Source organism: Triturus cristatus, chromosome 10, assembly GCF_964204655.1.
Source record: "Triturus cristatus chromosome 10, aTriCri1.1, whole genome shotgun sequence".
Lineage (NCBI taxonomy): Eukaryota > Metazoa > Chordata > Amphibia > Caudata > Salamandridae > Triturus > Triturus cristatus.
Window position 1 is genome coordinate 640,521,529 of NC_140593.1, and position 13,519 is coordinate 640,535,047.

General features: G+C 43.9%; 1 protein-coding gene across 1 annotated transcript in view; it reads right to left on the reverse strand.

The window, feature by feature from the left end:
* The window catches only part of RGS11 (regulator of G protein signaling 11), a 1,592,422-nt gene that overhangs the window by 378,475 nt on the left and 1,200,428 nt on the right, over positions 1–13,519 (reverse strand). Inside the window, exon 14 of the mRNA XM_085632193.1 lies at positions 5,408–5,495. Coding sequence (XP_085488319.1) covers positions 5,408–5,495 — 88 coding nt within the window. The remainder of the gene's footprint in view (positions 1–5,407; positions 5,496–13,519) is intronic.

Consider the following 13,519-nt stretch of genomic DNA (forward strand, 5'->3'; position numbering starts at 1 on the left):
AAAGCGTTGATTTTGCACTTTCCAATATGTCTGCCGCACTATAACATCTGAATAGACTACCTGAAGTTATAGTCCTATTTCTGTTATCACTGTGTTTCGGGTGAAATCACCTCAATGAACTTTATTTAAATCAATGCAAGACGTTTGTAGATTCGTGTGAACAAGACACTTTTCGTGTCGAAACGCGTAACGAAGAATAAACTACTGCCGTTTTTGGAATACCCGTGACTCTGAGTGTGCTTTTGACGTGCGATATTGGATTCATATATATATATATATATATATTTATTCACTTAAAAAACCATAGGTTTCACACATGTTATAGTTAGGTGGACATTTCACTCGTAAAAAAACAATGAAATTCCCCCGTTATAGTTAGTTCAGATAACTATAACTCGCGCGCCCGCAATCCACTGCTCATGACGTCACATATTACATCAGTCATGACATGGTCAGTGGCATCACTCGTGACATCACTGATGACATCATCCTTTTGATAGAGTTATAGTTATCTGAACTAACTATAACGGGGGAATTTCATTGTTTTTTTACGAGGGAAATGTCCACCTAACTATAACATGTGTGAAACCTATGGTTTTTTAAGTGAATTTGCAAGGTTTTTTAAATGCTAATTCCTAACTATAACGTGTGTGAAACCTATGGTTTTTTCAGTGAATTTGTATGGTTTTTTAAATGCTAAGTTATGTATTTATTATTATATTTTTTATATATTTATTTTACATTAACCTACGTATTAAATTTTTTTTAATGGTTTTTCACCATGCGCGCTCCGTGCGCGCACCCCGCGATTTTGAAAAAAAAAATTAAATGTTTTTTTCTGCCTTCGGGGTCCTTCAGGGACCCCCTGACAAAGGCTAGGGGGTCAGGAACTCTCTACCCTGCCCCCTTTTCACGTTCGCCACCTTCCTTTTTCACTCTCGCACTCAAAACAAACAAAATGGCGGCCGACACTTCCTGATTTTGACCAATTCGAACGTTGACAGACATGTAACCACCAATCAGAATTACGCTCGCGCACGTTAGGGTGCACACACGGTGCGCGGCTATAGATATTTATGTATTTTAACTGCAATTTTCTCAGGAACTACTGAACAGATTGACTCCATATATGCAAAAGGCACATCCCTGACCTGAGGACTACCTCTTTGCCAAATTTCAAGTAATTCTGTTCAGCCGTTCGGGCTGTACCTTCGACTAAAGGTCCAATGGGAAAATGCATGGGGAAAATGCGTTTTGGGACCCTCCTTTTTTCTCGGCCCCCGCTTGACGAATCCCCCCGAGACTTTCAGGGTAGGAGCTGAGCAGAGCGCCCCATTAGTTTTGAAAATTTCGCGAGGATTCGTCAACCGGCGCCAAAGTTATTAAAAATAGAATTTTGAGATTTCCTATGGAAACACGGTCCTAACTATAACTATCTACTGGCGAGCGCCAGTAGATATATATATATATATATATGTCAGGAGCCAGGAACAGCAAGTTGGATTCTCTGGGGCACCTCCTTCCTGTTTTAAAGAAAACGTTTTTTAAAAGGCTTCTTGCACACAGAACAACAACTCCAACGGCCAGTTGGAGAAGGGAATCCACTCCACAAGCCTCTCAGCTGCATGTCAAGCACAAAAAGCTGGAATTAAGGAACTCCGCTTTCCTCTGTGGAGCGCGGAGTGCCGGAATGCCACAAACTGCAGGAGGAGAGCGGCGTTTTATGACTGGACTACTCTCCACTCCTGTCCCAACCCTCCTGCCCAGCATGCTGGGACAGTTCAAAATGGTGTCATCCAGGAGTCACTAGTCCCATCTCCTCTAGGGGCCTCAGCTTGCTAACATCACTACCAGCACCCTTCTCACTGGATTTTCAAAGGGTAGCCCATTCCTGTCTTGGTTTTAGAGGTATGGGCTCCCTCCTTTGTTCAGTGGGTTTGGGCAGGACCATCCCTGGTACAGTAGGAGAGCTGCTTGATTTATGGAAAGCATGCCACCCCATTCCTTTTCTGCTCAGGAGCTGACTGAAGCAACAATAGTTGCTCCCATTGAGTGGGGAGGCCTTTGTTCCTGCTGCTTACAGAGAAATATAATTAACTGGGCATAGCAGGGTGACAAAAGGCCCGGGCTCTGATCCTGAGCTGAGGCAGAGAAATATGACAATTCAGGATGATCAATAATTTGTGCAGATAGCTTTGTCGTGCTTGCAGAATTGATTTTCCCTGCACAGGTTATACCCCAATTTGATACGTCACTGGTCTGTTTAGGCCAAAAGGGCGCACAAACTGTGCTCTAAGGCAGTTTTATTTCTTTGTGTTACCACAGACAAAACATTAAATCACACTGACTTTCCATATTAGTGTAGACTGCCATAATAAGGCCTACCACAGGTCAATATCTAATCCTGCAAAGTTCCCTCTACGCTAGTTACTGGGTTTCGCATGACATTAGTCTCTCACTTGCAGTGTGAACTCCTGTGTAACCAGCCAAGTGCCCATTACCCTTGTTGCATCGCAGTGGACTTATCTTAAAAGGTGGACGTTGGGGGTAAACATGTGCAATCCATTTTTCACGTGATTACCATGGGTGAGACACATGCAGTGAGACTCACCTACAGTAAAAAGTCGAAAACCAGGTGATCCAAAAAGCCATGTATCTGGGTGTATTAAATGGGCAGAACCCAATTGCAACAAGGATGCATTGAGAAACCTCTCTTGATTGTCATGATGGTTCAATGGGTCTCAGAGTGGCACTTCCGCGAGGCTCTGGAAATCATTCAGAACCTTCCAAAATGGAGGAATGAGGATCCTCTGCAGAACAGGAAAAGAAGGTAGTTACATGCAAGTGTTTTAAGTGCCAAGGAAGTGTTGCATTGCCCAATTAAGTTAGAGGAATAGAGCACACAGTTTGCTATTGTCTGTAAGGTAGTAAAGAGGGAATTTGCCATTGAATTGCGGTGGTACCTTGAAGTAGAGAACATGCTTACAACCAAAAATTTGGTTGAGTAGAATAAAACTGGGATGTGCCTAACCAATTAAAAGGCTGTTCTATTGATTAGGAGTTTGGGGGAGTGGAACAGGAGTTGTGCAGAATCTCCAGGTCAGAGAGTCCTTAGAGCGAAGTTGATTCTGTAGAGGTGATGAAAGTAGCTATCTTCAGAAGAGTCTCTAAGTGAACTTCAAGTTTTATGATCTATGGTTCAGGGTGAGATGTCAAGGGGGAGGGAGGAAGGAATTAGAAAGAGATGGGCACTGTTGTAGGTGCTGTAGATGAGGGAAAATGCAGGCCTTCTATTTCAGTGACGGATGGCTGTGTGGAAGCTTTCATGGTGGGCTGATGGTGACAATTGAAGAAGATAATCCCAGGGTTGGAGGGTTGTCATCTCCAGGAGATAGTAAGCACATTCCCTCAAATGAGGATTAGATTTGCCACCTCCTCTAAAAGGAGGTGATGCAAGGCAATTGACTCACCCAGAAGTGTGGCTCAATGGTTAGAGCGGCAGACTCTGATGCAGAGGTCTGGCCTGGGACCAGGGTTCAATTCCCTGCCCCGGCAGGTCTTGGGCTCAAAAATTCCACGGACCCGATAATTCTCACCTCGGTGCCTATTCCAATCATGGAGTCCCACTCTGCAACTCTGGGCAATAGCTTGCTTAATCTCAACAACGGCCCCCACAATGCTAAAGGATGCCTGGCCTCCACCTTGGGGGTGCCCAGGAGTGGACGCCTCACAGGGAAAGCCAGGATGGGTTTCACAGCGGTATTCGTACAAGCGCCTTGAGACCCTTGCGGGTGAGTAGTGCGCTATACAAGTATCAAATTTACATTTTTTTACATTTACCCATATTAAGAATGGAATGTTTGTTTTCTCAAAATGGGGTGATAAAACGTTACCTCAAATCTGAAGGGTTTGTCTCCTTTTGTAGCATGGAATAAACATCTTCCAGATAAGCTTACGGTGCACTTCTGCAAAAGTTGGAGAGGTTGTGTCCTTTACACAACAAAATATCCCTCTATTGTGAGGGGCAAAATCTTGTCCAAGTTTCTGTTATGTACACATCATTCGAGCATTTGTTTACCAACTAAGACCTTCCTGCTTGAGCCTATCATATTCTATAATTATCAGGATTCAGGCTAGAGGACAGACAGACACTGAAGAACAGGCCTATGATAATTTAGGCAGGTGGGAACAGCAAACCACTAAACTTCAATTTACTCACGCACATTCACCTCCTGGGATGGAGTAATGTCTAGGTCAAGAGGGGTACAGTACTATTTAGACCCCATGGACTTAGTTCTTTGGCTGGCAACCCGTTTCATGACTCTTGTTATTGTTTGGACACATTATACCAGCCGCGGTCGGTAGTAGGAGTTCCTGCAGGGCGGTGACGTGGGGAGGGGGAGGGGCAGGGTGGAGGGTAGTAAACTATGGATTACGGAGGTTTACAGGTAGGTAAACATATCAATTAATAAAACGAATTTCGTTGCGTGCACTGCATCGCATTTGTGGATGCAGTGCACGCAACGAAATTCGTTTTATTAATTTATATGTTTACTTACCTGTAAACCACCGTAATCCATAGTTTACTACCCCCCACCCTGCCCCTCCCCCTCCCCACATCACCGCCTTGCAGGAACTCCTACTACCGACCGCGGCTGCATCATACATCCCTCACTATTTTTTATTTTTCCCTTCTTGGTTCCTGTTAGTCCCTTCTGTGCCTTTTTCTATTGTTTGGTCTGTCTAGTCCAATTTATTTAGAAGTGTTACAAGTCTGTTAAGTAGGGTCCAGGGGTCTTAGCTGAATTACAGGTTGGTTCCTGGCTCCTCATAGCAGCATCCTCTGCTGGATCTGGTAAGTCTTCTTTCAGGTGTTATTTGTTCTTTGAGGCTTATCAGGTATAATGCACTGACTTTATGCCCTCTGTCTTGCAGCTGGACAGGTCTACCAGTTTCTATAAAATCATGACCCAGCGTATCGTCCCTTGAAAAAGATACACAGTGTGAGAGTGGGCACCAGTTCAGGATATCCACTCTCACTACTTTTCTCTGCTTCACCCCCGTTTTCTGTTTCTATTGATATGTCCTATTTTCTTCACCAGCACAGATATTCAGAAACAGCATAGGCTTTCAGCAGCTCCACGATTATAAAACCTGACAATAAATATCCTTTTCACTTTCACTTGTCATCATTCTCTGTTCTCTAAAGTAAGTGAAGACTGTAAATGTGAGTTGTAATAACATAGATACACTGACATAATGGAAATTGCTGTATCCTTCCTTCCATTTTTTTGGCAAGTGGTTCTGAGTCGCATTACACCTAAATCCCACCACCCACCATAGGTATCTAAACCTCCAATATAAAACATCATGTACACAACACAAAAAGTCACAATATTCAACTCACTGATAAACCGAATCCAGCATCTCTGTCATTCGTGACAGCTCCCCGGACCGCAAATCCTCGCAGGCCTGCCAGAAGCACAGGTTTTCAGCTAGTGTGGAAACAAAAACGCATGACCAGATATAACTCTTCCGTGAAACACTTTGGTAGGGTGAAGTTGGGGCAGAGATTTTTAGAAATAAGCCAGTCATCAATAAATCATCATTTCAGATGTAACCTGGTAACTTGATAAGAATCAGACATCTTGAACCTGTAATGTATATTCAGTTTACAATATTCTTAAACAGCTGATATTTTTGGGAGGACTCCAACAGATTGGCAATGTCTCTGCTCCTAAATTTGCATCAAATGTCCAATTTATTGAGCTTCTGGGAGCCCTGAAAACCGTGTAGTCTGCCTGAGATACTTCAGTTTCGCAAAAGTAATAAGCTGTCTTTTTACATTTCAATTTTCTTCCCTGGTTTGAGAACACCATGGGGAGATTTAGGCCCTCATATATAGAATTTTGGTGTAGGGCAGGGAAGCAAAGCACCTTGCTGTGCTGGCTCATGGTTCACTGACTAAAATATCCCACATACCACAATAACGAGTTATAAATATCGATGTCAAAAATATCAACATCCTATATTTGGTGGTAAGTTCAAAAATATCCGTAAATAAATATTGACGTCATAAATATAGTTGTGCAAAATATAGTTTTTTATATATATATATGTACAATATATATATATATATATATATATACAATCCAAGTCGGGTCTTTACGGAGTTCTGTCCCGTTGTCAGTTGGCGGGTGGTAGTGCCAGTAACCCAAAACTGGCTGGTTTAACCTCCAATTCATAGAAAGTTAATAATCACGCACTCTCAGGGGTCCAGATAATACCAGAGGTATATATATAGTAAGAAATATTCAATAAATTAAAAAATACAATATTAATTTATAAAGAAATAAATTAGATTTAATATACATTTTAACAAGTATAACAACAAAAATTCATTATAAAAGGTTAAACCCACATATATAATAAATAATATATATTATCTACTGGCGGTCGCCACTAGATAGTTATAGTTAGGACCGTGTTTCCATAGGAAATCTGCAACATTCTATTTGGAATAACTTTGGCGCCGGTTTACGAATCCTCGCAAAATTTTCAAAATAGGTGGGGCGCTTCGCTCCGCTCCTACCCTGAAAGTCTCGGGGGGATTCGTCAAGCGGGGGCTGAGAAAAAAGGGGGGCCCCAAAACGCGTTTTCCCCATGCAATTTTCCATAGGGACCTTTAGTCCAAGGTACAGCCCGAACGGCTGAACAGAATTACTTGAAATTTGGCAGAGAGGTAGTCCTCAGCTCAGGGATGTGCCTTTTGCATATATGGAGTCAATCTGTTCAGTAGTTCCTGAGAAAATCAAAAGTAAAATCATATATATATGTGGGCGGAGCCTAACCACACATCTCATCCTGAGATCTGATTGGCTGTCAGCACTTCATCCAAGAAGTGATGGCAGCCATCTTGGGACCAATATACATGATAGCACCTCATTAAAAAGCATTGCAGTTATTAGAAGGTTTTAAGACTTTAGTTACATTATAAATCATTTGTTGATGGTACCATACTCATTTTAGGAATTGTGGTATGTTCTAAGGTGATTTCACCATGTGAAAAAGCTTTCTGCTGGGATATCATGATTGAGAGAAAAATATTTTCTCATGCTTTTCCCACAGAGGTTTGGAAGGTGATCTATAAGCTAAACTGAGAGCTTATTTTCTGTAAATTCACATTATCTTTCTCAGTCATGTGAGAATGAAGTCTGACATTCTCAGTAAAACATGTACATCCAACAAGGGCAGAGACTGTCAGTTGATTCCTTTGTGTTCTACTGCAGCTTCCCAGAGTGTTCCAAAGAACAACTAGAGCGCTAACAGTCCTACTTATGATAAACGTATGGCACACCTGAAGGCATCTTGCTTGGATTAAAGTGGTAACTCTTAAAACATTTAATTTAAAAAGGAACAAAATGAGGGGGTTCATTTTTCCATAAAAAGTATGATTAGTGCTGCAGAAAGAAAAATTAGGGCACATTTTGAGTGACTTCTCAAATCCTCTTCTATTTCATAAAAAAATTCTGACATGCAGACTGAAACATGCACTTTCAATACCAGCAGCAGTTTTCCCTGGTGAGCAGTAGCTTTACTACAGTGATCTAATGAGCAAAAAGAGTGCTAACATTCTGAATTTATAGAAATGTGTGACACATCTGAATGCCTTCTTGATGGAATCAAAGTAAAAAACTGAAAGTATTTCCTACTGAGGAGACTGCAGTAAATGAGGAAATTAGGAAACTTCATAATAAATAAGTCTCCCGAGATGGCCACCAGAGACAAAAGAGCCCAAATGTAGCCCAAATATCACCCTGACGTAGCCCAAGTATAGCCCAATGACAGAATGTCCCAGAGTGTTCTTAAAAACAGCTAGAGCGCTTACTGTCTTCATTATGACAAAAGTATGGCACACCTGAAGCCATCTTGATTGGAATAAACTGGTAACACTTAAAACATTTAATGTAAAAAGGAACACAATGAGGGGGTTCATTTTGCCATAGAAATTATGATTAATGCTGAAGAAAGAAAATGAGGGCACATTTTGAGTGACTTCTCAAATCCTCTTCTATTTCATTAAAAAACTTCTGACATGCAGACTGAAACATGCACTTTTAATACCAGGAGCAGACTTCCATGGTGAACAGTAGTTTTACTACAGTGATCTAATGAGCAACTAGAGTGCTAACATTCAGAATTTATGGCAAATGTGTGACATATCTGAATACCTTCATGATGGAATCAAAGTAAAAAACTGAAAGCATTTCCTACTGAGGAGACTGCAGTACATGAGGAAATTAGGAAACTTCATAACAAATAAATCTCCCAAGATGGCCACCGGAGACAAAAGAGCCCAAATGTAGCCCAAAATCACCCAGATGTAGCCCAAATATAGCCCAATGACAGAAGTGTGCAAAACACTTATTATTTTGTGTTTTTGCAGTGTTATATAGTGCAGACTTGTCAGGTATTGGAGTGCTTTACATGAGCATTGGTTACATCACACAAGAACAAATTCATTTTGGTTGTAGACATGGGGAGACTAAGTGATTTGACCAGAATCACAGAATGTCGAGCTGAAGCAGAAACTCCAACCTGGTTACCCAGTTGCAAAGTCTGCAGTTCTGGAAGTAACACCACATCCTCTCCCCTAAGTGCAACATTTAATCAAGTGGTCAACTGGATAAAAAAACATAAAGATAACAAATGATTTAAAAGTGCTTTGTCGCTATTTGAAAACTCAGAAAATATGTCCTTATTTTAGTCTTTTAGAGCACTAACCATACTTTTGATGCCAATAAGACCCTCTCATATATGTAATTTCTAAAGGAAATGCTCTAGGTATCACAGTTTTGATTACATCAAGATGACGTCAGGCGTTCCACACTTTTGTAATAAATATAGAATGTTAGCAATCTAGTTTTTCATTAGGATACTGTTGAGAAGCAGAGGCCAGGGGCACGGACTCTGAAAATTGAAGGCAGGTAGGAGGGTGCAAAGGCAACAATTTAACCACACTGAGCAGGCAGGAAGGGCTGTGGCAGCACAACTGACTATGGAGGGCAGTGGAAAGGGGGGCAGGGGCAACAAACCAACAATACAGGACTTGCAAGAGAGGCCGTGGCAATGTAATAGACCATTGTGGGCAGAAGGAAGAGGCAATGGTAGTACAACCATACATGCCAACAGACCCGATTCAGCCAGGAAATGTCCAATGTTTTTAAGCTCAAATGGGCTTTATTTGATCTGTCTCCTGTCTACAATCTCCTCTTTTTCAATGTAACTCAAAGGGGAAAATCAATACCCCAGTTTTTTTTCAAAATCTCCCTCTTACCAAGTTCAAAATGTTCGCAAGTATGGTACATAGGATCATGGAAGGAAATGGGGTAGGGACATGGACTTGGATAAGAGAGGACAGGAGGGACATGGAGAGGTGCACCAAACTGACCCTGCAGGGCAGGCATCAGGGTTTGCAACAGCACAATACACCACACAGGGCATGCAGGATGGGAGTGCAGCACAACAATCCATAGAAAGCAAGAGGGAGGGGACAGGACCATGCACATGGACAACAGAGAACAGAGGGGCAAGAGGCAGTGGTAGCTAGCTGACCATAATGGACAGACAGGAGAGAAAGCTGCAGCATAACAGACCATAAAGGGCAGGAGGGACAGATCAGGGGCATTACAATGGAACAGACAAGCCAGGAGGGAAGGAGTAGGGGTCTGTACATGTAAACAGAGGGCTGGGGGCAGGGGGGAAGGGCAGGAACAGCAAGATAGCCATGGAGGTCAGGCAGGATGGGCACTAGAAGCAAGACAGACCATGAAGAGCAACAGTGAGACTGTGATGGCATACACACAGACCATGGAGGGAAGGTGGGAGGGGGTCAGGGGCAGCTAACTGACCACACAGGGAAGGTCCGAGGGGCCATGGCAGCACAGAAGACCATGCATGGCAAGTGGGAGGGTTAGTGGCAGCACAATGGCTATGATGGGCAAGAAGGAGGGTGCAGGGGCATGCACAAAGGATGATGGAGGATAGAAGGGAGGGTCAGGACCTGTGCACAGACAAGAAAGTTCAGGGGAAGGGGCCTCACAACAGACCGCACGGGGAAGGCAGGAGGAGCAGTTGCAGCACAACAGACCAGGGAGGGCAGAAGGGTGTGGCAGTACAATGGACCATGTAGGACAGGAGGACAGGAGGAAGAGGATAGGGGCCTGGCATGTGGACAGGCAGGGTGGAGGTGGCAGGGACAGGTTACAGTCATCTGACAATGCTAGGCAGGTGGGAGGGGAGTGGCAGCTCAACAGAACACTCAGAGTAGATAGGAGTGGCAGGTCCATGGAACATGGTGGGCAAAAAGGATGGAGCAGGGGCATGCACAAAGACATCGGAGGGCAGGGGGAAGGAGAATAGGGGCAGCAAGCTAAGCACAGAGTTTAAGCAGGAGGTCAATGATGGGGCATAGAATTGGGCAATGGAGGGCAGGAGGAGTGGACTGGTACATCATACTAAATTGAGGGCAGTGGCAGCACATCAGACCATGCATGGCAGGAGGGAGGAGGCTAGTCCATGGATTCACACAGCAGAGGATAGGGAGGAGGGGGATGGGGTAGCAGGCTAACTGTTTAGAGAAGGCGGGTATTAGGAACTTTATTGTTTTTAAAACGTGTGTCTGTGCGAACTACTTAAAATATGAACAAGTATGCAGCATAATCTCACTTTTATTCAGGAAGAAGAGGACGTTTGTGACTGTGACTCCGGGCTCATTTTGGCAGAAACACCCCCTGACCCTCCACCCCCTATCGCAAAATGTAATGCCCGTGAAAAGGGTAGGTGAACACAGTGTTATATAGAACATAGTCCTGAGAGCACGATTGAAAATGAAAACTAGATATAGTGTATGGTATAAACTATGCACCAAAAAGTGTGATATAAGATGAACCGGGCGTGAAATATAATATGCAATAAATTGTGCGCAATGACAGATTCATTGGAGAGCGCGAGATAGCACAGGCACTAGCGCGTGCTATGCGATATGCGCCTTGGAGTGTAATATGCACAGGGCAGTGTTGTGTAACCTAACTAGTCTCTAAAGTTGTAATATAAAATATGTGCTGGGGAGTGTAACGTTGCATATGCACTGCGACAAAGATATGGATCCCAGATTGTAACATGTATGACATAGCACTGTGCGTTATAACATAGGCATCGAGGAAGGCACGTTAGATGGGGCAATATAACCCGTGCGAAGACAAGTGTGGCATGACATATTCACGGGGTGGTGTTACAGTGCACATGGGCTAGAGAGTGTCATGGCATATGCACTAGCTAGTGGAATACAACACAGAGGTGTGTGGCACTCAGCAGGCAATGGTGGGTGTAACACAGCATTGGGCTCTGCCAGGAGCGCGCTGTGACTCTCAAGTGATGTTCGTCCCCTTTCCAGAGAGTAAAATAAAACGTATTACACATCCGGCAGTGGATGTGTGTTTTATTAACCGTGAGGGGGGTTTCTTGCATAGTTTTGGTCAAATTTTTGTCGAATCCCCTTTGAATGGCTTGGTGTGCATGTGTATTAAATGTGACCGTCAATAGCTACCTATGTTTGTATAAATAAACGACAAGGGTGTCTACTGGGATTAGGCACGGTAGGGCATCAGACATGTCAGAGCTTCACTAGTGGTGTAAATACATTCCACGTGGATTCATTGTATGCATAGTCGCCTTTTAATGAATATCACGCAAATCGTCATGGTGATAGGTACGTACGGTTTGTCCAGCATTTCCTAGGTGTGTCTATAAATACATATTTTTTTAAAAAAATTAAAAAACAGTGACCGGCCCTGGGGATTGGGGTCAAAAATATATAATTAGGAGACAGGCCCTGGGGGATGGGGTCATCAGGGCCAATAAATTAGAATAAGAAGGGGAACCACACAGCCCCCCTTCTTAAAAAATTAAAATAAATAAAAGACTGGCATCGTGCCGGAGGCCACGCCCCCTCCTTGCAGCATTCTGCAAATGCGCCCCCTGGCGTGTTGTAAGTTGGGGAATTAATTCCTCTTCAATACTGAGGGTCCCTGAGGGCCAACTAGCCCAACAGGCATCTCCAGTATGCGCCAGGGAGCTGCGCTGCAGACAGGTGTTCTGAGGCCAAGCCCCTTTTTACACCTCTCTGCAACGCAGCTCTGTGGCGCTTACTGGAGGTACCTAGTGGTCTAGTTTGACCCTAGGGACCCTCAGGATTCAAGGGGACTTAATCTCTCAACTTAGAACAGCCACAGGGCGCGTTTACACAGTGGTGAAGGGAGGGGACGGGGCCTGAGGTGACGTGTGCAAACACGCACTATGGCACGTTTTAAATTGGGGACATAATTTCCCTTCAATACTGAGGGCCCCTGGGGGCTAACTAGCCCACCAGGTACTTCCAGTAAGTGCCACTGCCCAACTTACAACTGGCCAGGGGGCGCGTTTGCACAGTGCTGCAAGGAGGGGGTGTGGCCTCCAGCGCGATGCCGGTCTTTTATTTATTTTATGTTTTTTAAGAAGGAGGGCTGTGTGGCCCCCCTTCTTTTTCTAATTTACTGGCCCTGGGGACCCCATCCCCCAGGGCCTGCACCCTAATATTTTTTTGTTTAAAAAAATTAATTTGGCCCTCCCAAGGCCTTAATCGGCCCCGGGGACCCCAACCCCCGGGTCATGGCCTTTTTTTAATTTAAATTATTTAGGAGGGGGCTGCGTTGCCCCCCTCCTCAGGCCACTTATGGCTCTGGGGACCCCATCCCCCGGGGCCGGCCTTTGTTTTTTATTATTTTAAAAATATATATATTTATAGAAACACCTAGGACATGCTGGACAAACCGTATGTACCTATCACCATGACGATTTGCGTGATATTCATTAAAAGGCGACTATGCATAGAATGAATCCACATGGAATGTATTTACACCGCTAGTGAAGCTCTGACATGTCTGACGCCCTACCGTGCCTAATCCCGGCGCCCCCGCCGGTGGGTACTCTCCAAGTGGACACCCTTGTCGTTTATTTATACAAACATGGGTAGCTATTGACAGGCACATTTAATATACACGCACACCAAGCCATTCAAAGGGGATTCGACAAAAATTCGACCAAACTATGCAAGAAACCCCCCTCACGGTTAATAAAAAACACATCGACCACCGGATGTGTAATATATTTTATTTTACTCTCTGGAAAGGAGACAAACCTCACTTGAGAGTCACAGCGTGCTCCTGGCTGAGCCCAATGCTGTGTTACACCCAACAGTGCCCGCCGATTGCCTCACACCTCTGTGTTGTATTCCACCAGCTAGTGAGTATGCTATGACACTCTCTAGCCCATGTGCACTGTAACACCACCCCGTGAATATGTCATGCAACACTTGCCTTCGCACGGGTTATATTGCCCCATCTAACGTGCCTTCCTCGATGTGTATGTTATAACGCACAGCGCTATGTCATACATATTACAATCTGGGATCCATATCTTT